Here is a 27,125-nt window from a genome sequence, read left to right on the forward strand (position 1 = left end):
TTTATGGGGGCACTTAGGTCAACACTGTTTATGGGGACACTCAGGCTAGCACTGTTTATGGGGACACTCAGGCTAGCACTGTTTATGGGGGCACTCAGGCCAGCACTGTTTATGGGGGCACTCAGGCCAGCACTGTTTATGGGGCCCTCAGGCCAGCACTGTTTATGGGGCACAGGCCAGGACTGTTAATAGGGGCACTCACGCTAGCACTGTTTATGGGGACACTCAGGCTAGCACTGTTTATGGGGGCACTCAGGCTAGCACTGTTTATGGGGGCACTCAGGCCAGCACTGTTTATGGGGACACTCAGGCCAGCACTGTTTATAGGGGCATTCAGGCTAGCACTGTTTATGGGGGCACTCAGACTAGCACTCTTTATGGGGCCATTCAGGCCAGCACTGTTGATGGGGGCACTCAGGACACCACTGTTTATGGGGGCACTCAGGCTAGCACTGTTTATGGGGGCACTCAAGCCAGCACTGTTTATACGGACACTCAGGCTAGCACTGTTTATGGGGGCACTCAGGCTAGCACTGTTTATGGGGGCATTCAGGCTAGCACTGTTTATGGGGGCACTCAAGCCAGCACTGTTTATAGGGGCACTCAGGCCAGCACTGTTTATGGGGGCACTCGGGCCAGCAGTGTTTATGGGGGCACTCGGGCCAGCACTGTTTATGGGGGCACTCGGGCCAGCACTGTTTATGGGGGCACTCAGGAAAGCACTGTTTATGGGGGCACTCAGGCCAGCACTGTTTATGGGGGCACTCAGGCCAGCAGTTTATGGGGGCACTCAGGCCAGCACTGTTTATGGGGACACTCAGGCCAGCACTGTTTATGGGGACACTCAGGCTAGCACTGTTTATGGAGATACTCAGGCCAGCACTGTTTATGGGGACACTCAGGCTAGCACTGTTTATGGGGGCACTCAGGCCAGCACTGTTTATGGGGGCACTCAGTCCAGCACTGTTTATGGGGACACTCATGCTAGCACAGTTTATGGGGATACTCAGGCCAGCACTGTTTATGGGGACACTCAGGCTAGCACTGTTTAAGGGGACACTCAGGCTAGCACTGTTTATGGGGGCACTCAGGCCAGCACTGTTTATGGGGGCACTCAGGCCAGCACTGTTTATGGGGGCACTCAGGCCAGCACTGTGTATGGGGGCACTCAGGCCAGGACTGTTTATGGGGGCACTCAGGTCAGCACTGTTTATGGGGGCACACTTTGGCTGACAATGCTTATGTGCAAAACATGATCCATGACATACCTTATCTCTCTGAACACAATTACTGAAAGTTGGCATGTATGTGCCAGTCTTTATGCTGTGTATGGTGGCATTATTTTGGCACTGTTATTTCAGCACTATAGGGGTATAATCTCAGTATTGCACATTGCTATGTTTTTGCCACTATAGGGTGTCATTATTTTGGTTCTCTATGATAGAATTTGAGCCCCTCCCACTCGTGTCACAGAACTGCGCTAAATATATACCGCTAAATAAATGCATTTGAACGCAGTGATTGGAGGAAGAGGGAAGGCGGGAGTAGAGGTTGCTTAGCAACGCGTAGTCCTTGCCGAGCAACGATGAATGCAGGAAGTTGTAGTGTATCGTGATTGGAGGATGGCGCGGAACGTTTGGTCGTTGCCTAGGAGATATTGATACTTTCTTACTATTTCGGGATGGGTTCCCGGGGGAAGGTGAAGTCTCTGCACCCCGAGACCGCCACCCCTCATGATGGACACTTCACTGTGAGGGTCCTGCTGCAGGAGACCGGGGAGAAGTTCTCGGTATCCGGGTGCAGCAGACATATGAAGGTGGGAGAACTGAAGGAGGAGCTGGAGCTGCTGGCTGGGATCCCTAAACACCTCCAGACACTGTCCTACCTGGATGATGGTGAGTAACATCTGACAGCTCAGCTGTTTTTGGGGATCGACCTCTTTAAAGGGGAGCTAGTCACATAAATGAACTGCAATACAAGACACATAGATGTATCGTACAGAAACAGCGCTATTCTTGTCCATTGGCTGTGTCTGGTACTGCAGTGTACATTTGAATGTGGCTGAGCTGCAATACCAGACACAACCTATGGACAAGAGTGGCGCTTTTTCTTTAAAAAATAAATAAAAATCAGACCCTTTTGTTTAGTTTCATGCAACTGTTTTAAATTAGAGCATCTATCAAATGTCTGAATAAAAGTCAATGAAGGCTAGAAGGATCTTAAACGCTTAATTCGGAACTTCAGGAACCATGCTGTGTCTATAAAACAGCATATCCACTGTTGAGATCACTTAAGGATCAGGTGATCCCTCTTTGCCAATCAGCACGCGTGTTTTACACCCTTACAACTACTTCCTTGAGGGTCCCATCACCCCTGAACACAAATCCTACCTCCTTTTTGGAGAGACTGTAAGGGCACATCTGAGAATTGTATTTTCGCAACAACTAGAGAGCCACCAGTTGGCGACCACTGACGAAAAATTTTGTTTTCTCGTAGGGAACATGCCTGATAGTTCCACATTCAAGTTCAATGGAATTATTCCCGGAGGAAAGCTGTCTATGATCGTCTGGCCATATGATGGGGTGACTAATCTTATAAAGTTTGCAGCAACAGGAGACTTAGTAAAGGTACTAAAGGGGGTTTCCTAGGGGTAGGACCCCCACCAATTAAACAATGATGGCCTATCTTAATAATACTGCAGGCCATCAATGTTTTTAAACCCCTTAATAAAGGGGTGGTCCGGGCACGGGACGGTTTTTCATACTGATGACCTTTCCACAGGATAAGCCCTTTAAGTTTAGCTATTTTTGCATCTACATAGTAACATTATTCCATTTTTTTTATCAGCTGAAAAGTGTGGGTGTCCCCCCCGACTCTTCATTCAACACTGAGAATTCCTTACGGTTTAACGAGAAGCAGAAGAAGGAGTGGTTGGCTGTTAGAGCGGGCATAGCCCTCTATATCGCAGCCCACCGCGGTCACCGGCACATGATCCGATTCCTTTTACAGAATGGTAAGATAATTGATGCCTTTTGCACGAGGGTCCTGAACAGGGGACCCCACTTTTATTAACTCAGAAGTCCCTAATATGGTTTTGAAAATAGTTTTTCTACACCAAACAACCCCTATAAGTGGCATTACTAGTCCCTTCCTATGGGCCCGTAGAAGTCTTCGCCCACCGCAGATCTAATCTTTATCATCTCATTTCTATTTTGTGAGTCCCCCCTAAGTGGAGCGCTGGTGCACATGGTCATTTCAATGGGACTTCCAGAACCGCTGTCTTCGGCAGCTCCATAGAAATGAATGTGCACAAGCGCTCCACTATCATGGAGCACTTCGTTCTCCCCCTTCAATCACACATGTATCCCCTATCCTGTGGATCGGGGATACATGTGTTAGTGGGAAACCCCCTTTAAGTCGTGTTGAGGAAATCATAGAAAGGTTGATCCCAACATAAATAATTCTAGATTCCCACTTGAAACTGACTGTGTACAACTCTGATCGAATTTAATTGATGACCTCTTTGACGCCATTGTATTTTTTATGATTTTTTTTTAGGATGCAATGTGCAATCCAAGACCCCTCTCGGAAATACTCCTCTTCATGTAGCGGCAGCTATGGGCAACTACGACTGCATTGAAGAACTCTTAGCTAGCGGAGCCCAGACACAAAACACTAATGGGAGGGGACACACACCACTGGAAGTGGCTCGATTGTGGGGCCACAAGAGGGTGGAGCGTAGGCTTTTCCTTTTCCATTGGGCAGAGAGAACAGCCAATGTTTCAGTCAAGACTCATCTTGACCCCTCTGAACTTTTTGCACATCAAAAATACGACTCTAAACTGAAAACTTGGCGGAACGGATCTTGTGCCAAACGTTACATGGCTAATTTGATTCCATGTCAAGAATTCCAGGGGTCGCACTTAAGTGCCCCCCCTAAAAAGACCTCAATCAAAAAGATACTTAAAAACACAAAGACATGAAAAAATTGACTTGGATGATGGTGGAGCCCAATTTACTACTATTATAAAGAATATCAACAAGACTATGGATGAGGCCAACAACTGAGCAGTAACAACACATCGCCCATGATCATAGAGGGGAAGTCGAGCTGATGACATCATTGTTGAGCGTTCCCTTTCCTTCTCCCTATCTCACCACTTTCCCTTTTTTTTTTAAATTTCTTTATCTCAGTTTTTTCATTTTAATTGTTCTAAAAAATTCTAATAAAAATGTTTAAAAGCTGTTTACCATGTAATGTACCGGTGTGGATGAAGTGTGAGTGGTGCCAAATATCAATAAAGTCCTTTTAAAAGGGCCGGTTCACATCAGCGTTCGCTTTCCGTTCAGGGTTTCCGTCGTGAAACCCCGCAACGGAAAGTCAAACGGAAACCACAGCTTCCGTTTGCATCACTATTGATATCAATGGTGACGGAAACATTGCTAATGGTTTCCGTTTGTCACCGTTACAGCAGGTTTACGTTTTTTCGATGGAATCAATAGCGCAGTCGACTGCGCTATTGATTCCGTCGAAAAAACTAAAACCTGCCAGAACGGGGACGAACGGAAACCATTACCAATGTTTCCGTCACCATTGATATCAATAGTGATGCAAACGGAAGCTGTGGTTTCCGTTTGACTTTCCGTTGTGGTGTTCCACGACGGAAACCTCAGACGGAACCCCAGATGTGAACAGGCCCCAAGCCAGCGAGGAGACTTCAGCTTCCTGTAGCTTGGCCGTGTGGCATGGAGGCCGCCCTATGTTTACGCACCGCTGTCATGTGGTTGGGGCAACCCTATCAGCACTTTCAAAAAACATCTAAGATGTCAAAGAGACATAGAAGTTTTGATCGGTGGGGATGTGAGTGCTAAGACCCCCACCGTCGCTGAAACTAAAGTGTAGGAGCCTAAGCGATCTACCTCTTCGGCTGTGATCGGCGCTCTTTAGATGTCCTATGTGAGCCATCTTCAGCCTAAGGAGCGCCAATCATAACTATAGGTGCAGTGCGCTCAGCTAAGTGCTTCTGCACCGTCTTTTCAGCGATGGTGGGGGTCTTAGCACCTGTTGGTCGCTTTGTGGAATTACATGGCTCTATGTTGGCAAAATATGACACTGTCTAGGAACGATTTTCCTCTGTGCACATAAGTATGGCACTATATGAGTCCCTTTTGGCCTGATATGAGCACTATGATGCGAGCTGGGCGAAGAATTCTGGACAATGTAGCAGGCACGGTGTATTTGGGCGATGCATGGTATTAACTGGGCCAAATTTATCATAACTGTATGAGTAAAAAAAACAAAAAAAAAACAGCCTTGTTGCTGATTTCAACCAATCAGCACAGTTCTCCTTTCTTGAACTGCTTTGGAAAAATGAAAGCTGCTCTGTGATTGGTTGCTATGGGAATATGGCAGTTTTTCTGTCAGACATATTGATAATTGAGGCCTCCTGTGTACTATCTGTGTAGAGCATGCATTAAATGAACGCTGGGTGGCACCATGTGTGCCCTATTTATCTGGGCAATATATAGCATTATTAATCCAAGCATTGTGTTGCACTATATTTATTAGAACCATAAAGGGGCAATGGGGGAGATTTATCAATAACAGTATCTCCCCCTCCGCCCACCATGCAGAAAGCACACAATAAATCTGGAATAAGCTAAAAGCATTGCCAGGTCAGACTTGACATTGTTTGCCACCACTTTTCTAAGATATTTAGCGGGATTGTTAAAAAATGAGTCGCACTCGGTACAATATTTGTCAGAAAACGTGGCTCAGGTGCTTCATAAATATGGCGTTCAGCCCGTGCACCATATTTTTTTAATACCATAAACATTAAAAAAATCTTCCCCAATGAAAAGCAAAAAGAGTCAATGTAACCCATATAAACCAATCAAATCCCAGCTTTCATTTTTCATTAAAGAAAAAAATGAAAACAGTGATCTGATTGATTGGTTGCTATGGGCAACACTGATACTTTTTGTTAGAACAGTTTTTACGCATTATTCTATTGGCCAGTGTAACATACCGGTCTGTTAAAATCTGTACACATAGGCATATCTCTTTAAATTACATGGCAACATTGCACAGTACTAGTCCCCTAACCAAGAAAATGGCTGACGGCCCTATTCAGCGACAAGAATTTTCGCGTCACCCGGAAGTACTGTGTGTGTGACCCGGAAGCGGCATTTTCAGCGCGATACTGTGTGTGGGTTACACGTATGCAGCGCATGTGTGTGTTATCAGGCGGCGCTCTATAGAGTAGTTATTGTGGTATCAGCCTCATACAAGTCCGAATATATCCTGCCACCAGGGGGCGCTGTGCTGACGTATAGTGCGCTGTATAATATACAAGCCCCGTCCTCCTAGAGTTCTATTCCCTGCATTAATACAGTGACCGGTGTGTGAGCAGACACGTCCTACCACTGCTTGCTGCTTTTCGGGGACTGCAAAAGAAGCATGCTTGTGAGTAATACACATCAGTTATATTGTATAGCATTATGGGCTGATGGCAGCTGCATGTATAGGGGGAGGGGGGAGTCACTTTACAGATTGTAATCCTGCAAAACGGTGAACGATATGTCGGACGCCGTGCCTACGTGAATTTATCCATTCTTACTCGCCGTTTTTTTACTAGCGTAAGCAAATTTGATATAATCGTGTATTACGTGGCAGTAACCATAGTAACATCGCTAAGTGCCCCAGAAAATTGCGGAATTATTTCCGTAATATGATGGACGTTACGAGCAGCGGTGGTTCTGACACGTTGACATCCACGTTGCGAGCGTGACTGATCACGTCTCCTATTATCTAGTCGTATTTATCGCTGGTGGTTTTTCAGTGTATTTTCTCATGCGTGTCGTGCCGTCCAAGCAGCGCGATGCGACTTTTGAGCGTTTCGAGTCACATGACTTTTTCTCTCCATAGGGATCAGTGTGGCATGATGGTCACCGTACGAGGGTGTATATTCTACGTTCAGTGGACCCGATCGGTGCCGGAATATAAAATATTCTGGATTATCGGACAGCCATAGTAAAGTACGGGGTCTCTCTAGTAACCAAATCTTTTTAATAGGGCACCTAGTAGATTTCCCAGTCTACAGAGCACTATACTGTGACCGATCCTTTTTAAAGGGATAGTCTATTTTTCCAACATTGGGGAGAATCTCGGAGAACCCCTTTACTGCGGCCGCAAGTTTATTCCAAATATACTCGTCATTCTAAAATGCTGCCCTTACCCCCCCCCCCCCCCCCCCAACACACACAATGCCAGGCGATAAGGTGACATCCATTGTGACTTCATATCACATGACCACAGTAGCCGATCATGGTCTGATGCCGTGGACATAAAGGGGGGCATTTCTAAAAAAGCAAGAGGATCTGGATAAACCATCAGCCTAAAGCGGGCACTGTTCGTTGTATAATAAAAATGTCTGCAACTTTTTTAATGTGTTTCAATTCCCTGTCATTTTCAAGATCTCTTCTTGCTTTTAATGAATAAACCTGGACATGACCAGTTATCAGCTTCTGGATGTGAACTTGAATGAAGACTGAACGCTTTCATTGAATCTCATTGTTCTCATGAATTAAAGCCAGCCAAGTGATTAGCTGACAGCCAACGTGATCCGGCTTATCTAACCCGCGTCTAGCCAGACATTTGCCCTGTAGTGGCCTCTGCAGGGGAAATGCGGCATTACACAAGGCCGACATAAATAATTAATGTCCTTATTACATCCGTAGATCCCAGAGCTGAGTAAAGACACAGTCCGCATAAAGGATGCAGAAAACGTCAGACAGCTGATCCTGGCACTAAAAAATGGAGGAGATACAAAATTACAGGTAAGCTACGTATATCCGAGATAATATAGAACATATGCAGCACTGAGGTCCCGTACATGAAGGACGGAACGTCTGATGCTGGTTATTTAGGTATATATGGGATTTTCTCAACTGCACTGCTAGTTTTCTGTTTTGTTCTTCATCTATTTCTATCCACAAGGTGGCGCTACTTTTGTCACATTCCATTTTACAGGTCATTTCTGATTTTGACATGACACTTAGTCGCTTCCGATATAATGGAGAACGGTCACCTACGTGCTATAGTGAGTATCCGCCTGTCGCCCCCTACAGGTCTCCTGAACGTTCTATGGCTGATAATCCAGCTGGACATCTCATGACATCTTTTCTACACAGATATAATCGACAACAGCAAGATGATTAGTGAGGACTGCAGGAAGAAGGTAAGTCAAGGGCCCGCATGGACGTCAAGGACCAGTGATATTTGGATACCTCCCCCTTACATTACCAGTTGACGTCTTAGAGGGGAAACAACTTTTTCACTCTGAAGTCACACCACAGTAGCAACGGTGGTGTCCTGACTCGCCCCCCTTAAGGCAGCTGTCAGGGGAAAGAAGGATCTGGTGTTATGGATTCCAACATGCCTGATTCTTTTTTTTTTCTTATGGGAGATAAGCTGCCGCCAGAGGAGTCCGATGTCAGCTGAATCAACCAATTTCGGCAGGACCTGCCGACCTTCTAATGTGTATGGCAACAGCCTGAACATATCCAGCAAACAGCGTAGCTCAGAAATAATTGGGGAGGCCTTTCTTTTAAGCGTATAGGCGATGGCCGCAGAAGCTCTCCACTGGCTAATAGCGAAGGGTCCTGTTTCAGGACGCCCCCACTCCCCACATCATGTACCCTAGGACTTATGCATATGGGTTGTCTAGTTGAGATAGTTCTTCACTTATTTTTTTGTATATGTCTTATTTTTCCTGTAGTTAAAAGATCTCTTCAACATCTACTATCCCCTTGAGATCGACCCAAACCGGACCATTCAAGAAAAGTACCCTCTCATGGTGGAATGGTAAGGAGTAAAGTACACTAAATATTATTCTTTGCCATACGAGCTTCTTGTAACCTACATCTACTATAATTTCAGATAACAATATATTAGGAAATTGTTGTTTAATCACTACTTAATGTTGCAATTTCATCTGAACAAGCAGAGCTGCAGTGTAAAGGATAGAGGGTAGAACGGCACTCCAAGCCTTACATGAGACAGGGGATTTCAGACTCTCATTAGACCATATAGCTGCAGTCACTGATCACAGTTGTATATGGACTGGAGCTAGAAAGTGGCCAAGTCTTAATAAAATGCTGATAAGGACTACCTAAGATGTTATTGCACCCCAATCGTTCCACTGCAGAGTAAGGATAGCAAAACTTGTGACCCCCCCCCCCCCCCCCCCCCCCCGCATTCAAATCCGAAATTTTATGTATCTAACCCATTTTGTACAATCTAGCCCAGAGATACAATGGAGGTAAGTTCTTACTGGTTTGTGTCTTACAGGTGGAGTAAAGCTCACACACTGCTCTGCCAACAGAGAATTGAGAAGCAGATGCTGTCACAGGTTGTGAAGGAGTCACAGGCGAGACTCAGGTACTGATGCTAGCTCCACTCTATCGATGACATCCTTTTCCACTTCCTTCCATTGTATATATCGCTTTGCTGCTTGTCTATGTTTTCCAGACCTCGTTCTTGTGTTTTCCAGGGAGGGGTTTGAGAAGTTTTTTGACACCTTGCTCCACAGTGAGATCCCACTTTTTATCTTCTCTGCTGGCATCGGTGATGTTCTGGAGGAGATTATTCGCCAGGCTGGGGTGTATCACTCCAATATAAAGGTGGTCTCCAACTACATGGATTTTGATGACAATGTGAGTGACTTATGGTGTTTGCATTGGATGAACATGAGAGGGATTTGTCTGTTTCAGTAAATACTTACATTTCCCATGGAATAACCATTCTGGAGCATTTTTTTCTTCAACACTGCATTGTGCAGTTCCTCTGTTATTCCTCCTGGAACTGAACAAAATTGTCAACTGGGAGTTACCATTCCCCTTGTCATTTAGGTGTGTCTCTACACAGTCTGACACTATCCAATCAGTGCTAAAAATATCAGACACTGCATTGATCAGGGGGATGGTAACACCCAGTTGTCAATGTATTCATACATTACCTGGAGAAATAATAGAGGAACAGCACAATGCAGTGCTCCAGCTAAAAAAATATTCCATGGGAAATGCAAGTGTTTACTAAAACAGCTAACAGGGTCTCTTTAAAGGGGGTTTCCAAGATTATAAAATATATTTTCTATAGGCGTAATACAATGAACTTCCTAATATACCTTACCAACTCTTCTTGGCCCCATCTAGTGGGCTACGGTGACATTTCTACCATCGTAACCTCGCGTCCTGTTGGGTGAAAGCACTGCTGCGTAATGTAAAATGACTGGATGAAACCTCATGATGCAGTATTGCACACATGAAGCCGCGGGGAAGGGATATCCAGAGAAGCAATGTCGAGCTCAAAAACCCCCTTTAAGTCCTGAGGTATAGAGATATCTGTTGGTATGTATTAAAGCAACGCTCAGGGCAAATTATTTATTATATTATGTCTAGTGTAGTGGCTGAGGGGGTGGAGCATGACACAGATTCAAAGAACATTAAACAGAATCCTTGTCATGCCCCGCCCCCTCAGACCCTGCACTAGACACAACATAATAGATCTGTTTTGCCTGGAATGTTCCTTTAATTAGATGTCTTGGTACCTGGTGGAGGCAAACGTCATATCTTCATGCCGTTCTATAAGGAGGCAGGGGGTGTCTGTATATTCAGAACAGAGGACAAGAATGTATTTGGGAAGCTTTATACCGGGATATGTTGTGTGTAATTCTGTACACTTTTTTTCTTTTAGGGGGTGCTGACTGGATTTAAGGGTGAATTAATTCACACATACAACAAGAATAACTCTGTCCTGAGAGACACGGAGTATTTCCAGCAGATCAGGCACCGCAGTAACATCCTCCTCCTTGGAGACACTTTGGGCGACCTCACAATGTCTGAAGGAGTCACCACTGTGGAGAACATTCTTCGGATCGGCTTCCTCAATGACAAGGTGAGGATAAAATTGTAGAGCTCCACTGGTCCAAACATTACATTTTGACTAGAATCATAGCAGAACATTTGCGGTGTCTTAGTGAATGGGAAGACTTTTGTAATCGGTGTCAGGCAGCTGCTGCCAAGTAAATCCAAACATGGGCTACAGCAAAACGGGGGCCAAAGGTACATGATGGGAATGTCGTTTTACCCTCTATAAATCACTAGTCAGACCACACATGGAGTTCTGGGGGCGTATTTATCAATAGCGGTCCTCAGTAACGTCAGACCCCTTCCCTGCTCATTGGATATTTTTGTAACGTCGTCTTTCACAGCACTAATCCAGAAAGTCTATTAGGAAAACCTCCGACCACACTATACAGTCACATGTGCATCACGGCCCATTCATTTAGAACATCAGTGAGTGTCCCGAATATATCGACATGGCTAAGTGCCATTCATTGTCCCTGCAGGTGGAGGAACTGACGGATCAGTTTTTACAGTCGTACGACATCGTCCTGGTCGGAGATGAGACCCTAGATGTGGTGAACGGTATTCTCAATTTTATTACTGCCAAGAACTGATGACTCCCAGAAAACCAGAACTCTAACACTTATTAATCCTCAAGCCGGTACAGATTCCTTCCATCTAAACCCAAGAATGTTTAACTCCTTCAGTCATGGTTCCTTCTAAACTGTGCACTACTAAGCGGGGGATGGGGGCATCACTTATGGAATTTAATAATAATACGAATGTTTATTATTACCAAAGATATTGTAATGACTTCTAAATAAGCGGGGGGGCTGATCCTACACCATTGTGCCCCTCCTTGGGGGTTGCATATTAAGCAGGTATGGCACTTTTAGATAAAGACTTACAGGAAACCATGTGTTATCGGGAGGGGAAAGGCTCCTTTTATGAAGCTACACAGAGGGCAAGTGTATTTTGTATGTGCACATGGTAAACCTACTCTTATAGATCAGGGAATCACTTCATTGGCAATTCCCTAAGAATCCATTCCGTTATTAGCCGGAACAAGCCCATGTTAAATGTGCGAGGAGAGTTAAAGGAACACTTCAGTCGAAATTGATACTGTGTTATGTCTAGTATAGAGATCGAGGGGGTGGTGCATGACAAAGGGATTCAAATTACACCAAAGAGAAGCCTTACATCATGCTCCGCCTCCTCAGACCCTGCACCAGTCAGAACACAGTGTATCAGTCGTGTCTGGAGTGTTCCTTTAACTTAGTTTTTTTCCCCGTCACCCTTTAGTCCACACTTTTACAAATGTCACCATTATGTAAATGTACCTCTTAGGTGATAGTTTCTCACCCTGCATTATAAAATTGGTAATTTCCCACTGAAGATTTCAGAACTAGAGACCCACGTCTGTGCCTATGTGTGACACACAGCGCCTCATATATCAGAACCACCTGACAGGAAAGCTGTGTTGTCCATAGCGACCACAGTAAGGGTTCCTTCAGACGAGCATAATACTCGTCAGCGCGCTGTCCGTTGAAATAACGGACAGCTCAGGGACCCATTCATTTCAATGGGGCTATTCAGATATGCAGGATTTTTCATGCAGCGAGTGTCCGTCACTGCATGTCCTATATTGGTGCGTTCTTGCGCTCCTAGTCGCCATTGAAGTGCGTCGAAACCACGGACAGCATCAGTGTTCTGTCTGTGTTTCACGCATCAGTTACAAAAAAAAGGAAGTGCTTGGACGGATATGAAAAACACATGCAAAGCACACTGATGGCATACGGATATGAAATGTAGGAAAACCGCTGCATTTTTTTACGTGCGCAAATCAGACACGCTCGTCTGAATGTAGCCTTAGGCCAGGTTCCCCTGTAGCATAAACACTGCGGAATTTCCGCAACGGAATTCTGTGCGGAAGTTCCGCGGCATTTACAGTATCAGCAAAGTGGATGAGATTTAGTAAATCCCATGCCCACGTTGCAGAAAGAAAACGCAGCGTAAACAATAATAAATGGACCTTTTGGCGCGGAATTTAATTATGCAGCGTGTCAATTTTTGTTGCAGATTTTCCCTATTGGAGTTCAATGTGGATGCAAAACCCGCAACAGAAAGCCAATTGTTGTGACGTAATGGCAGCGATTGTGCCGCCAAAATCACAACTCTGGAAAAAAAATAAAACTAAACCTCATACTTACCCAGAACGTTCTCCTTCTTTCTGCAGTCCAACATTCCTGGATGACATTTCATCCCATGTGACCGTTGCAGCCAATAACAGGCTGTAGCGTCACATGGCCTGCAACGTCATCGTAGGAGGCCGGACTATGGGCAGAGAAGACGACGGTAGGGGTAAGTATGAGCGCTTTCTTCCGCAGCAAAATTTCCGCTTAAAAAACCGCACTGCAATCTGGAACCAGTGCAGAGTACACGTCGGAGAAGCTGCGTGATTTTTACGCAGCATATCCGACCCGTAGGAACCCGGCCTCAGACTTCCTTTACACACGTTTTTGTGTTTGGAAAAAAATCGCCATGAATTTCATGCGTTTTGTGCCTAGGGTTGCGATGGACAACAAAGTCCAGTTTTTCTGTTACGGTTTGATAAATGAGGTCGATGTATTGGTTGTCCAGGTTACGGCCATATATTTCTTGCTGATAAGATGCAGGTGCAAATTGGAAAAAGTTTTCCTCTGCTGGGACCTGCTGGTAGTAGGGAACTATATTGACGACGGCTTGTCTTCCGCCACCTCCTCCTAGACCAGGGCTCACACATTGTTTGTCGTCCATGAGTTGTGGTAAAATTACCTCTGTGTTTTTCTATGGGCAACAAGGTCGCGGGTAACCTTACGACCATCGCAAAAATGTCACCTCGACCCAGGCCATCAAAAGTAGTCCTAGCATTACCTATTGACCCTATCGCCGCCTTAACATTTTGTAGCGCCCCTGATTGGTCTACTAGTCCAACAGTCTCTACAAATTGAGGAGTTGGACAGTTTTTCCCCTCCCCCATAGGAGTTTTCTTGACTTTAAAGTATTTCTATACATAGACCTTACCATGTGAAGTATTAGGATGTGGTTACCTCCAGATTGTAACACCCTCATCCATTACTGTCTATACAGGAACCCTAACACTCCTCTTGTCTGTTTTAATAAAATTCCAATTGACATCTATGACCCCCGTCTCTGTAATTTTGGAACAACCTCAAGCTCTAGCGTTGAACGTAATAAATAAAATAGTCAGTTTCACTTTAAAAAAATTCAGCCACTCGTTTTAATAGTGGGAAACTTCATTGCAAAAATAACATTTTTGTTTCCGGTTGTGAACATTATGGGAGATTGGGGTGTTGCCGATGTGTGGTTGGGGGAGGGGGGAGCTGAACCACTACTTCGGGATTTCTTTGGTGCAATACTTCTTGGGCAAAAGATACAAAACTATTAATACAGCCTGTTGCTTTAGCGATTACATGGAGTCTTTTCCCCACTTTATGTCCATCAGATCTGTCCATGAGATCAGGATAGTTATCATTTTGCAGAAAACGTTACCTCCACGGTTGTGGATTGTGTCGTGCGGAGCTGCCAATAGCTAGAAGAGCCTGTAACCCCGTGATCTACGATCTACAACAGGTCACAGCCGCCCCTGGCTGTCATAGGGTTCCAGAAGTCGCAGTCCGCACCAGCATGCTTGCCGTGCACAAAGGACCCTGACTGGGTTGATGGTATCGCAGGTGGCACTGGCATCGCCCCTGCTCTATTTTAGCATGCTGCCTCCTATAGTTCTTCATGAAGCCGGTCTGCCTCCTCTTCCGTCTTCAGTTTCAGTTCATCAGCGGTAATTTTCGCGTCCTTGTTTCGGTCCTGATTTACAAACATGTCAGAGATGGATCTTTCACGGTCTACTCCGGGCAGGAACCGGCCTTTGCCTTCTTTTTCTTGAGCCTTCAGAAAGGTGGAAAACTGCAAATATAAAATTAGATTAACATTTTTATTACAAGGAAATGCAGTTTTTGTGGAAGTGTAAAGTTAAAATTACTTTGTTGCTGTATGGATTTATCAATTGCCCCAATGGGATGCCACTTCTTACCACCAGGTGGTGATGTAGAGATCCCATTTAAAGGGGAAAACTGCAATGTTAGGCCTCATTCAGACGAATGTAGAATACGTCCGTGTGACAGCTGTCACACAGACGCATGTATTTCAATGGGGCCGTACACACAGCCCTTTCAATGGACAGTGTGAAGGGTCTGTTGAAAGATAGAACATGTTCTATTTTCTCCCGTTTTCACGGATCCCTCCAGAGACTCAAGTCTATGGGGATCCGTGAAGACTGGACCCGCATGGGGGCAACGACGTGAAAAACCGCCCTTCCACGTAAGAGGTTTCCCGCGAATATTCCCTTCTACTGGAGAGAAAAGATGGCTGCTACGCTCAAATACTGGGCTTGGTCATTTTTTGGGGGGGCATGGTGGAGTTTTTTTTTTTTTTTTTGCTCACCTCTTTAACCCTGTAACAAATTTAGGTGAATGTACACAGTCTCTGAACATGTTCTATATTTTCCAAAGAACCTGAAGTAGATCGGTCATTCACTCACCTCTTCCAATGGAACCTCTCCATTTTTATCTAAGTCCATTGCCTCAAATAGATTTTCGGGGGTGTCACCAAGCCAGATAAACAGATACCCATCCGGGACTCCTTCTTCTCTATGGATCAATTCGATCTCAAACTTCATCACAGCACTTGAAGGTACTCCCCGAGCTACAGTAACAAAGCAAAGCATTCAAGCAGCAAATCTAGAATCCGTCTTCTGTGATCCATTTACAACAAAAAATGTGACCTCAATCGGCAAATACAAGACGGCTACATCTGCACAAGCAAAAGAAAAAACTATTTGCTTTTTAACAATCAAGAGCTCAGACGCCAAACCATATAACACCATGGTCCCGTTTACTGTGGGAGTCCAGCCGGCTCTGAGCAGAAGACTCCTAATTAAAGCCTGGTAGTGAATCATAATTTTTTCAAATTGGTCTTAATTTTTTGTTTGTATATATTTTTTTTTATTCTGTTTTCTGTATATGACTAATGAGAAGTGATCGCTACAGAACAGGAAAGGTCAGTCTATTGTGAGGCTCAGTGGCCAGACTGAAAAATTGAAGGTTAGGATTATTATTATTTTATTTATTTTTTTAAATACAGGGGGAAGTACTGGTATTATCCAGTCTAAGGGTCGCACAGCCATGATACAGCAACATTTTAGCGTCCCTAGATCCTTATGGTGATCCAAGTTTTGTTCACGTGAACACCGGGAGCTCCAGGTGTTTCTGCCATAACACAGCACTCTATGCTACTCTGTGTGACATACAATATAATCATGAGATTCAGTGACAATGGGGCACCCGTCCATTTCCCAGCCCCTCAACCTTTGCCAAGAGGTAATACATATTGGAATCCAAGAAAGACTCACCTCCACTTTCTCCATGTCCCAGGTGAGGAGGCACAACGACAGTCTTCCTCTCTCCTACACACATTCCCGTCAGACCCATGTCAAGACCATCAATGACTTTGTTCATGCCCAGGGTGATCTGCTGTGCGTTTTCAAACGAGTGTCTGAAAAACAATTGGATAGGTTGGAGTTTGCTATTAGCCTTAGTTCACAACATAAGGGGCTGTGTAAGACCCTAAACAATTGCACAGAGGTTTATAGTATCTGGGGAGTACTAAGGGAACCTTTAGGCCAGTTTGCATGATGTCCAGTTTTAAAGGGTACCCTATCGTAAATCAGTCATAGAAACACGTCAGATGGTTATATTAGAGCTGTCCAGGTCTGGAGACCTCCACCAATCACAAGAACGAAGGGGCAGAAGCTCTTGGCTGGGCACTGTGCCGCCTCTGGTTCTATCTGTATTTTCGGCCTCTCCTCGGAGAGGCAGGGTTAGCAGTGTACAGACTAAATACTTTCTAGAAATTGTACACAGCTCTTCAAGAATAGGCAAGAGTCCAAGCGTAGGTACCCACACTGATATAAACTTCTGATGTGTCTGTTTTTTAAATTAAACGGTAGGTACCCATTAAGAAATGATAGGAATAGATCCAGTAGAGTGAAGTAGTATACTTTATCCTCCATGTTGTCTGGGTTATGCTTTAAAAAAAATAATAATCTATATGCTAAAGCATACATGTCGGACCATTGGAAGCCCTAAACACACAGCCTGATTGTTGCCCATTTGATACATTGATGTGTGTAATCGGGGCATGACCAAGGTCAGCCCATTCCTTCAATGAAGTGGTGGTCATCTCTGCTTTACTGATGAAATCTTAATGTAAAAAGTTCACGACTACGACAATAGAGCTGCATGTACTTTCCAAACCATTTTGCATCCAGCCGTGTGTAAACAGATACTCACGATGAGAAGAGCAGAGTCCCATCTAAGAGGGAGCAGTTGTAGTGATACATGATAAAGTCGCCCTTTTTAGAGGTAATATTACACACTTCTGGCTTGTAGGTCACCTCTACATCAATTGAATCTTTGGGATTATGAAAGTCAATCACATGGACGTCGAAGATCAACACAGCAGATCCAGGGATACTGTTTCCTAGTTGTGGCAAATAAAGTATATAGAGTTAGAGAGCAGGTTTGTATCAGCCATGGAATAATTGGGCTTCTGATTAATAGTGCCCAATGTACTGTGGTGCCCGTAAAGCAAAAGACATAAATAGAACTAAGGTAAATCTTTTAAGATCTATTGTGGAAAGACCTTCAGTAGAAGTGTTGATTGGGTCCTAGCTACTTGGTCACTTACCTGCTCCCTTTTCACCATACCCAAGGTGTGGAGGTATGAGAATTCTTCTCCATTCTCCTATACAGACGCCTTGAAGACCAGCATCCATACCAGGAATGATGTAACCCATTCCGATATAGGTGTTGTATGTGGTATTTCTGGAGTAACTGTAGAAGGTCATAAGACGTATATTAGACATATAAAGAATCTACATGCAGTTAGCGGGGTGGTTATTAGGGAAGCATCAGAGAACCTAAGCTACTAACAGGGAGGTCTTACAAGCACCAAGTCTCCCTGGTTACTGGAACTCAATGTAGATGGTAAAACAGGACTAGAATTTCTTGTAACCCCAAAATCTCAGGTACTTCAAAATAACTTATCAAGACTACATGGTTAAAAAAAAAATAAAAAAAAAAAGTAGTGGTCACACATCTAGGTGGCCTTCTGTAGAACACTGGTGAGAGCAAGTCTATGAAAGCCCCAAGGATTTTGGAATATTACAAGCCTTCATCAAGGGAAAGGTGATTGCCTCATACAAAAACTTTTTATAACAAAATAGTCAATTCATTGTAGTTCAAGGATATGGAACTTGTATCTGCAAAACCATATTGAAGAACACTCTAGGGGAATCCACTCCATTGGATTTCAAGCAATCGAGTGGGCATTCTTTAAGATAACTGGTCTTCAGTACAGCTGGAAAGTCACCCAAGACGACCATCCCAGTTTTGAAAATACTCAAGAGCACAGGCTTAAAGTTTGGATAATCCAGAAAAGAACAATTCACTGTAGGTCATTGGCTCACCTGGAATCAAACGCCACTCCATTCATGAGGGTGCCATTGTAGTGGTAACGGATGTAGTCTCCTGTAACAGCCTTGCGCTTGCAATTTTGGGGGACGACTTGGTTCTGCACTATAATGCCATCTTTGGGGTTGTGAAAGTCTATCAGCAAAACATGGAACACCAAAGAAGCTTGTGGAGGGATGATGGTTCCTAGAGAGAAAGCCAAATACGAGTTGGGGAACCATTAAATTGTCATCAAGATTCCCTATTTCGTATTAGTTTGCATGATATTTACTTGAAGGACACTTTAGGAAACTAGAGAGACCATTTACAATACTTACCATATCCCTTTTCTTCATAGGCCAAAAATGGTGGCACAATAATCTTCCTCCACTCTCCAGCACACATGCCCACTAGACCTTGATCCATGCCTTTAATTAGCCATCCCGACCCCACATAGGTATCGTATGTACTGGAGCGACTGTAGCTGTAGGGAAAGTTCAGATATACTGAGTTGCTTAACAAGATGTAGGGATTAACAATTCCCAGATGCATTGTCAAGACTCCATATACATCATTATAATAACGAATGTGCATCCACAGACTTCCATTAAAGGGCTTGTCAACTATGGACAATTTTTCTGTTAGAAGGGTACCCTGACCACATAATGTCCTGCTGCTTGGACCCTCCAGCACTAAACTGTAATCTGTAGAGGAATCCAGCATAAAGTTTTTAATTCTCCTGCAGCACCACCAATGGTGAAATTAAGCATTACACAGTGCAAGGAGAGATGAATGATATCTTTGTCCAGGGGCTGTCCAGGAATAGAAAGGTCTGTTGCTTTTCCATAAGACATGTCTGGTATTGCAGCTAACAGACATTCACTTGTATAGGACTGAGCTGCAATACCAGGCACAGCCCATAGATAAGCGTGGTGCTGTTTCTAGAAAAAGCAACAGGCTTTTTTTTCTAGTCCCGGACAACCCCATCATCCAGGTTTGAACTATAGCGGATGCAGAGGTTGGGGTCATATCTGGGCCCTATGGTGCCCAAAAGGTCCTTCTGCCCTTTTATAAGGACACCAGTAGGGTGAATGATATATGATAGTTCGGGGGCCCTGGTGCAGATTTTGCATTGGGGCCCAGGAGCTTAAAATTTTGCCTCTGTGCATCATCTATCAAGGTCCAAAGCAGAAGACCACCCAGGAAAGAAGCAGTTTAAACTCAGGGTCCTACCTGGAACCATGAAAAAAAACTTATGGGGATTATTTTATTTTTTGCTCATAGGCTTGTATTTATCTAGAGATTGTTCACAGAAATATCCTATAAATGGACTGCTACCTCGAGTCAAAATATGTCCCATCCAGAAGTGTTCCATTATAATGGTATCTCACAAAGTCAGAGTCATGGACTGTTCGGTTGCATTGGCTGGGCTTTTCGAGGGTTGTGATCTGCACCTCGTCTTTCTTGTTCCAGACATCCACCAAAATGATGTCAAAGTAGAGAGTAGCATCGGCAGGGATCATACCGGCTGAAACAAAAATATTAAAAAAAGCGTTAGGAGAACCATAAAGATCTGGTTTACGTCTGTATCTTATCAGAGGTCATCTCTAGGAGGCAGCACAATGACAACAACATAGAAAATATAAATTATACTTACGAACTCCTATGCTGCCGTATCCCAAGTGTGGGGGTACAATAAGTTTCCGTCTCTCATTCACGCACATGCCCAGAATCCCTCTGTCCAAACCAGTGATAAGACGGCCGATTCCAACAAATGCTGCTACAGCAATCCCTCTGTCATAACTAAGTTAAGAGAAAAAGAAATGGAGAATGTTTAAAGGGCAGGTTCACGTTAAAAACGGTTTCCCAATAAATTGCGGGTAAGAACAAATTTGGAATATATATATTAGTCTTTGAGATTTATTTGTACAAATAGATTCTGTAGGAGAGAATCTCTTGGTTGCGTAGTCTGGACCGCCCCTTCGCAACTGTTTTGAGTAATGTAAAGGGGCGGTCCAGACTACACAGCAGTGCTGCAACCAACTGATAACAAATATTTATTTTTTTGAGAAGTGGGTGGGACTATAACTTTAAGGTGCGTTGGGGTACAATCCTGTAGGTTACATGTTTTATGTTACCTATGGCTAACTGTAGCAACTTGATTCCCCCTCATGCAGACTACAGCCTTCACCGCATTAACCCTTTGTAGAGACCTGCTTTTACCAACTTCACAGGTTTCCATTGGCTCATAACCCCGCTTTGAGATTTCTAAATTATTGCTCCCTGAGGATACATCAAGCATGAGGTCATGGAAGAGGTTATCGGACTGTAATCCCCCTCTGGCTGAAGTTCTCTAATGCAAATTAACACATTATATGGAGGCTGTACAGTTCTGGACATGCTCGGATGATGTGACTATGTGTGATGTACTCAGGTTCTTACACGTTCACCACTCCTCACTCTGGTATTTATTCCAAGACATTCTTGGCCAAGTATAGGTCCTAGCATAACATCACCAATGCAAAGCAAGTATGGATGACCAAGTGGTGGGTAAAATGGGGGAGGGGGCAAACCCTCAAGAACATGGTTTAAAACACGAAGTCTAATGTTATAATTTGTAACATGGCAAAAACCATTTAAGGTGGTATAATTTAGACGTGTGCCACTTTTCCAGCTAGAACATGGCTACTAGAATATAACTGACGGTCAAGTCTAGACTGGTACATAGAAGTTGTAGAGGAATAGTCTCCCACACTGCACAGAAGCATTGTTAGGTTTAGAAAGCAGGCGAGGATGATGGGGATGATCATCTTCTCTTTATTTTATAGCGTCCATATTCATTTTGTGCTGGCATCATTAGCACCTTCTTGGATGGATCAGTACTACCACCCAAAGGGTTCATTAGAATACCATGTGCAGCACCGCCAGAGCACCCAGTGAGCCACGCCAGTAGTGTACGCTCAGGTATGCGAAGCAAGAGATGCAGGGGGTGACATACCAATGTGTTCCGCACTATGGCGTTAGATTGGCACTATGGCAAGCATTGTGACAAGCATATGGTCACTGATATAACCTGCACTATTATGCGGGTATTTCATTGAATTGACAATCCCTTAAACACCGGTGACCTCTGCTGTTTATTCCCTTGCTGAACAACCCTGCTGGCGGAGTACCTATTCCGGATATAACAACCGGACTCGTGGTTCTACTCAAGTGGCCATATATTAGAATAATGCCGGCCGAACCTGCCCATTTAGACGTGATCAGCCAACTATCTAATGTGTATGGGGGCCTCACGAGGGCAGTTGGATTTCAATATGCCCGATCCTTTTGTACTTGGGGTGGAGATAAGCCGCTGCCAGAGGTGTCTGGCAGCGGCTTATTCCTCATTCTGAATTGGGGGGTTGTCTGGAGAAATAGCCCTTCGGCTGACCGCTATCTAATGTATATGGCCAGCCTTTCAGTACCATATATCCCGATCGTGCAGTAAATTCAGTTTAGTAGAACCATCGGGCTCCAGGTGTTGCATCCAGAATTCCAGCCAGTTAAATGCAGGTGAACTACGCCCATCTGAATAAGGTTTTAGGCTGGCCGCATCATCCTGACCAACCCAAGTTTCAAATTAAGTCTGATTTAGTAGAAACGCAAGGAATCTTGGTGTTGCGTCTATAATAAGGACAATAAAATACAGCAGCTTTGAGGTTCTCTGAATGCTGTCTTAGGCTTAAAGGGATCTCAACTACACTAAACAGCCGATTTTGCCAAGAGAAGCCGCAGCCAGCTAGATGTTTTCTCTACAGCGGCCGCTGCAGGTGAGATGTAGTATTACATGGCTGCTACTCCGATCAATGGCGGTATGTGTCATACATGTATTTTTGGAGTCCGCTAGAGGGGCTATCTATTCGAATTCAGAGGGGGTAAGAATGGGTAGATTTTTTTAGTTTTGACATAACCTTTTTAGGCTTTATTAGATCATATATGTTATAAAGGATCTCCAATGCCTACTGCCACCTATTTTGGTCTACAATTTATAGTTTTTTGTTAGATACAATGCACAATGCCTCCTAGATTTAAAGGAACACGTTGGACAAAACTGGTACACTGATATGCAAAGTGCAGTTTATGAGGGGGCGGAGCATGACAAGGATTCTCTCTCATGCACCGCCCCCTCAGGTTCTGCTCTAGACATAACACAGTATCCATTTTTCCTGATAGTGTTTTTTTAAGGCTACATTCAGACGATCGTAGCTAACCTCGGACGTGAAAAACGGCAGTTTCTCGCGTCTGAGGTGGACACATGTGGGACACATCACGGATCCCCCATAGACTAGAGTCTACGGAGGGATGGGTGACACGCAGGAAAATAGGACTTGTCTTTTTTCACGGACCCTTCACATGCTCCGTGGAAACAACAGTCGTGTGATCGGCCCCATAGAAATAAGAATCTGTGTGACGATCGTTGTTTTAACGGCCATCACGCCGATGAGTTACACGCTCGTCTGCAAGAGATAACTGCTGCTCAGATGTAGTGTGTTAACCAAGCTTAATTGTATCCGGATGACAGTAGGGGGGGGGGGGGTGTAATATGTGCCCAGGGAAGACTGTGTGGACTAAATTCACCGTGCATCGATGAAGAGAGAAGAAGAGGCAATGTAGGTCATGCTGCTTACTATAAAGGATGGGGGTTTTCAGGCAGGTAGCAGCATGCCGGTGGGGAGTTACCGCCGCCATACACCATGCTGCTGGGTGTGGTTATGTAGGGATTAGGATAGGAAGCCCTGTTGGTGGCTGTCAGCAGGAGGCATTGTGAGCATGTGATCACAGGTGCTGTGACATCATACGCAGGGCCTGTGAGGACTTTCCATTGGGTTGCGAAGCTGAGGGCCACAGCCATAAGTGAGAGCTTTGGTGGCTGAGAAGTGACCAGAGCGAGAGACAGCCAGACCTGTAACAAAGCAGTAGGAGCAAGAGAAGTCATCAGGGGGATAGAGTAATGTACCGCAACCGCCATCCTGGTCAACTGTGTAGCCAAGTGTTGAACATTTGCGTTGGAACCGATATGCTATTGTGCCTTGAATTCTTGTAGCTATTACGCCAGTTGCCTCTGAGGAGTAAAGCATTTTTAGCAAACTACAGCAGACTGCGTTGTCATTGATGCGCCATTTCCCTTGCGTGGCAATTGCCCATCAGACCCGTTTTCCTGCTGACAGAGGTTCACACCCCATAGTCCCCGGTCTTGGTCTACATCTTACAATAACCTTGTTGCCCAGAGGCACAGAACACTCGTAGGCTTAATGCACAGGAGTGTATTTTGGATCCATATCACAAGGATCCCAATTACATTAATTTCAATGCAGCATCCATACCGCTAAATCACAATATGGGGGTAATCACATACAGCATATTGGACAGAGTTCTCCACTAGAAGCACTGAATTCAGCCCGTGAAATGAAAACACACTTGGAACTGATTTGCCAGCACTCTGACCATTTTGTGCACTATATTTCGAGCCAATGTGTACTTTTTATATCACATACAATTATCAACAAATAATTAGTCTGCGTTTACAGATCATGGTCGAATCAGTTTATATAAATCATCATGAAGTTCTCTGTCAAATTGTTAAAAATTCCGTTCAGCCATTTCAGGTACATATTATTTTCTTAGAAATGTGGTTAACAACCAAAATGGCCACTATTGCAGCTCCCACAGACAGGGAAGTAAGGGGAGTCCATAGCAGAGATTAAAATGGCGCCCCCTTCTGGCATTGGTTAACACCACCATCCCCCAAACCACCTGGTCCAGGAGGAGATGGTGTTTGTTAATCATCTCCTTTCCATGATTGTTGGAAAGTAGATGATTTCGAGACGTTTTCTAACATTGTAGGACCTGGAGACATGCACCTTTTCCCACAGAGTAGTCACCGAGCTTTCCAAGGGGTTTGAATAGTAAATCTACCTAGTTTTGTAGCAATGCAGGGAATAGAACTCAGCATACCGCACCATATTAAAGAGATGTTCTGCCCTAGAAGCAATGTTAGTATGGTCTTTGTAATATGGTATTTAATGGAACAATTTGTATGAAATTACAGTAGGGCCCCATACGCTCCTATGGACGCATTATTACGGCTTTGTAAAACGCAAAGAATGTACGAAGCCGTCCTACGACCGAGGGTTTAAGGGTTCTGGAAAGGCTGGGATTATGGGCTGTATTGTCACGCAGCGAGTTACAAATTTTGAACAGAAAATGACTCAAGAACTTACATTTACTGGTTATTTGGCTATTTTTGGTGGACAATCGTGAACATTATACTCAGAAGATACGTGGAGCATCGTGGAGTCCACAAGATATCTTATAACGGGACACCTACAGGCAGCCAGAGCTGCAGGCAAGGTTTGGCTCAGCCACGTCTACAAATAGAAGCCTGAATCCCACCCATCACACCGGCCCGCCCCCCTTACATCCATCTACACGGCCGCAGCTCCTGCTAGGCCCGACCACATATTAACAGTACACGGTGCTATAGAGGTGGACTGGAGGGAGCAATATCTGAAACAGAGACAATACAGCGACTACTATAATACCACTACTCCAACCCGGACGTCATCAATCTAGAACTCTACTGGAGGCTTCTCCCGGTGCCCCCTGCATGCAGCACGATAAAGATTCCCCCATAAGGAATCCGTAGTTATTTACTAATCAAACAAATCAAGCTGACCATATGAGCTGACAATCTAGGCATAGATGATATGCCTCAAAAATAAAAATTTTGCATGGGACTCTCCTGACTAATAGGATTATAGAGATAATAGGAGCAACCAAGAATAATTTTTAGCATGTTCCGGAATAGCTTTACATCATCCCAATACAAATGGATTACCATAGAGAAGAGGATTATTTCTCTGAGTGCTAGATCTCCACGTCTATGGTCACCTTAAAGTGGTTGTCTCACTATAGAGATGGCATTTCTCTAGGATACGCCATCAATGTCTGATTGTTGGGGTCCGAAAGATGTGACCCCCACTGATCCGAAGTGGCAGCGGAGCTAGGTACAGCCTTGAGTTCCTGTTGGCTCTACTCTGCTTTTTTTGGGGGGCCGCATGGTCAGCCCATTAAAACCAATAGCTGACCAGGCCTCCGAAAAACGCAGAGCGAAGCTGAAGTGGCATGGCACTTTCCTAGTACCGTTTCGTTCTATCGAATGGAGTGGATCACCAAATTGGTAAAACAACCCCAACAATGGGATATGCCATTAAGGTCTGTAGTGAGACAATCCCTTAAAATGTTATAGACCCTACCAATTCCGTTCTACCCTCTACACACAAGTGACTACCATGACACAGCCCAAAATAAAAGGGTTTCATCGTTCCTCCACATAAAACTTGTACGGTCCGGTCTAATATAATACAATACCGGTAGGTTTACTGGTAACAATTATACTTTCACCCATCCCGAACATATTACACCACATCGATCTCAATACATCCCTAAGTTCTCGATATAAAACATATGAAGAAGGTCATGAGGCCACCACAAAAGGGTGGCAGATCCAGGTACCCCCACCAGTGACCTCCTGCTACTATTTCAGGACAGGCCTCTTCAAATCCTTGCTTTTAATATTACCCCAGTCCATTTCTATCGCGTTCTTGCGAATTAATAGAAAAGTTAAGAGGGTTACGTACCTGGCATCAAACTTCTGACCATCTTTAAGAGTCCCGTTGTAATGGTATCTTACAAAGTCTCCCATCTGAACTTCCCTGGGACATATCTTGGGGATGTCGTAGCGGTCAATGACCACATCTTCTAAGGGTCCAGATTCTGAAGACACACACAAGATAAGGAACTGAAACCAAACTACAAGGCTATTGAAAATCATATTTGCTGGCGATGTAGGGGCCCTGCAGACTGTGACTGCTGCCTCTCCTTCCTCTCGACTGTTCCTTCATTGACTGCCAAGTCTCTGGTTATAAAGGAATTTTTGTTAACGTGGAAAGCGGGGCTTCAGGCTGGATATTTAGTTGGCTGGGGATATCTGAGACCTGGGAGGAGCTTCCCACAAAAGAGAGAGGAAGCAGAATCTGTTTCTATGTCCTGTCCTAAAAACTTTCACTGCAAAAAGTTGAAATCCAAAAAGTTGCTACTTTATGTCAAAAGATCTGCAACGCGTAAGAAACTAGAAGAATAACCTAAATAATAAGGGGATAGGGAGAAGGTGGAACTGATCCAAAACTGGGATTGAGGAATTGTGAGCTCCAGGGTCCTAGTGCAGCTTTTATCAAAAGTGGTATGAGCTATCCGGCTGTCCTGAAACTACAACTCCCATCATGTTCTGAAAGATGCACGTTGAATACTTGGGATTGTATTTTCGCAACAGAATGAAGACCACTGGTGTAGCTATATAGTTGGGTAGAGGACAAGGCTTTAAAGGTGTTATCTACAACCTGCGGCTGTCCCGCTGATGCTGGGAGTTGTAGTTTAGTTGTAGTTGGAGTGTCACAGGTTGGAGATCTCTGTTTTAAAGGAACACTCCGGGCAAAACTAATACACTATGATATGCCTAGTGCGGGGCCTGAGGGGGAGGAGCATGACACACTCTGGTGTTCTTTGAATCTCTATGTCATGCCCCGCCCCCTGAGACCTTATATTAAG

The 27,125-nt window shown here is 44.4% G+C and overlaps 3 protein-coding genes across 3 annotated transcripts; 2 read left to right on the forward strand and 1 right to left on the reverse strand.

Annotated features, from left to right (window-relative positions):
* The first annotated feature begins 1,570 nt into the window (after nt 1–1,570).
* Nucleotides 1,571–4,190, forward strand: ANKRD60 (ankyrin repeat domain 60). Its single transcript, XM_075845461.1, has 4 exons — nt 1,571–1,895; nt 2,497–2,627; nt 2,848–3,013; nt 3,559–4,190. Exons 1-4 carry the CDS (start codon nt 1,682–1,684, stop codon nt 3,981–3,983), a joined length of 936 nt encoding a protein of 311 aa, XP_075701576.1. The 5' UTR covers nt 1,571–1,681; the 3' UTR covers nt 3,984–4,190.
* Nucleotides 4,191–6,184: 1,994 nt separating this feature from the next.
* On the forward strand, nt 6,185–14,091 carry NT5C3B (5'-nucleotidase, cytosolic IIIB). The gene is made up of 9 exons (XM_075845919.1): nt 6,185–6,466; nt 7,741–7,839; nt 8,033–8,102; nt 8,194–8,240; nt 8,781–8,866; nt 9,353–9,442; nt 9,555–9,717; nt 10,757–10,957; nt 11,412–14,091. The coding sequence occupies exons 1-9, from the start codon at nt 6,461–6,463 to the stop codon at nt 11,520–11,522; spliced, it is 873 nt and encodes a 290-aa protein (XP_075702034.1). The 5' UTR covers nt 6,185–6,460; the 3' UTR covers nt 11,523–14,091.
* A 67-nt stretch (nt 14,092–14,158) lies between these two features.
* Nucleotides 14,159–26,504, reverse strand: FKBP10 (FKBP prolyl isomerase 10). Its single transcript, XM_075845918.1, has 10 exons — nt 26,159–26,504; nt 20,134–20,279; nt 19,815–20,004; nt 18,815–18,960; nt 18,494–18,683; nt 17,713–17,858; nt 17,316–17,505; nt 16,376–16,518; nt 15,506–15,669; nt 14,159–14,871 (listed from the first exon to the last, which is right to left on the reverse strand). Exons 1-10 carry the CDS (start codon nt 26,350–26,352, stop codon nt 14,686–14,688), a joined length of 1,695 nt encoding a protein of 564 aa, XP_075702033.1. The 5' UTR covers nt 26,353–26,504; the 3' UTR covers nt 14,159–14,685.
* Nucleotides 26,505–27,125: the final 621 nt, after the last annotated feature.

The sequence above is a fragment of the Rhinoderma darwinii genome, chromosome 13, assembly GCF_050947455.1.
Source record: "Rhinoderma darwinii isolate aRhiDar2 chromosome 13, aRhiDar2.hap1, whole genome shotgun sequence".
Classification (NCBI taxonomy): Eukaryota; Metazoa; Chordata; class Amphibia; order Anura; family Rhinodermatidae; genus Rhinoderma; species Rhinoderma darwinii.

Bases quoted from the DNA above. Each gene is read 5' to 3' on its own strand.
- ANKRD60 (XM_075845461.1), top strand. From the start codon at position 1,682: ATGGGTTCCCGGGGGAAGGTGAAGTCTCTGCACCCCGAGACCGCCACC. The intron at 1,896-2,496 runs GTGAGTAACATC...GTTTTCTCGTAG, and splicing joins ACTGTCCTACCTGGATGATG to GGAACATGCCTGATAGTTCC. The intron at 2,628-2,847 runs GTACTAAAGGGG...TTTTTTTATCAG, and splicing joins CAACAGGAGACTTAGTAAAG to CTGAAAAGTGTGGGTGTCCC.
- NT5C3B (XM_075845919.1), top strand. The intron at 8,867-9,352 runs GTAAGGAGTAAA...TGTGTCTTACAG, and splicing joins TACCCTCTCATGGTGGAATG to GTGGAGTAAAGCTCACACAC. The intron at 9,718-10,756 runs GTGAGTGACTTA...TTTTTCTTTTAG, and splicing joins ACATGGATTTTGATGACAAT to GGGGTGCTGACTGGATTTAA.
- FKBP10 (XM_075845918.1), bottom strand. From the start codon at position 26,352: ATGATTTTCAATAGCCTTGTAGTTTGGTTTCAGTTCCTTATCTTGTGT. The intron at 18,961-19,814 runs GTAGCAGTCCAT...CTTTCCCTACAG, and splicing joins GGGACATATTTTGACTCGAG to CTACAGTCGCTCCAGTACAT. The intron at 15,670-16,375 runs GTGAGTCTTTCT...TTGTTACTGTAG, and splicing joins GGGACATGGAGAAAGTGGAG to CTCGGGGAGTACCTTCAAGT.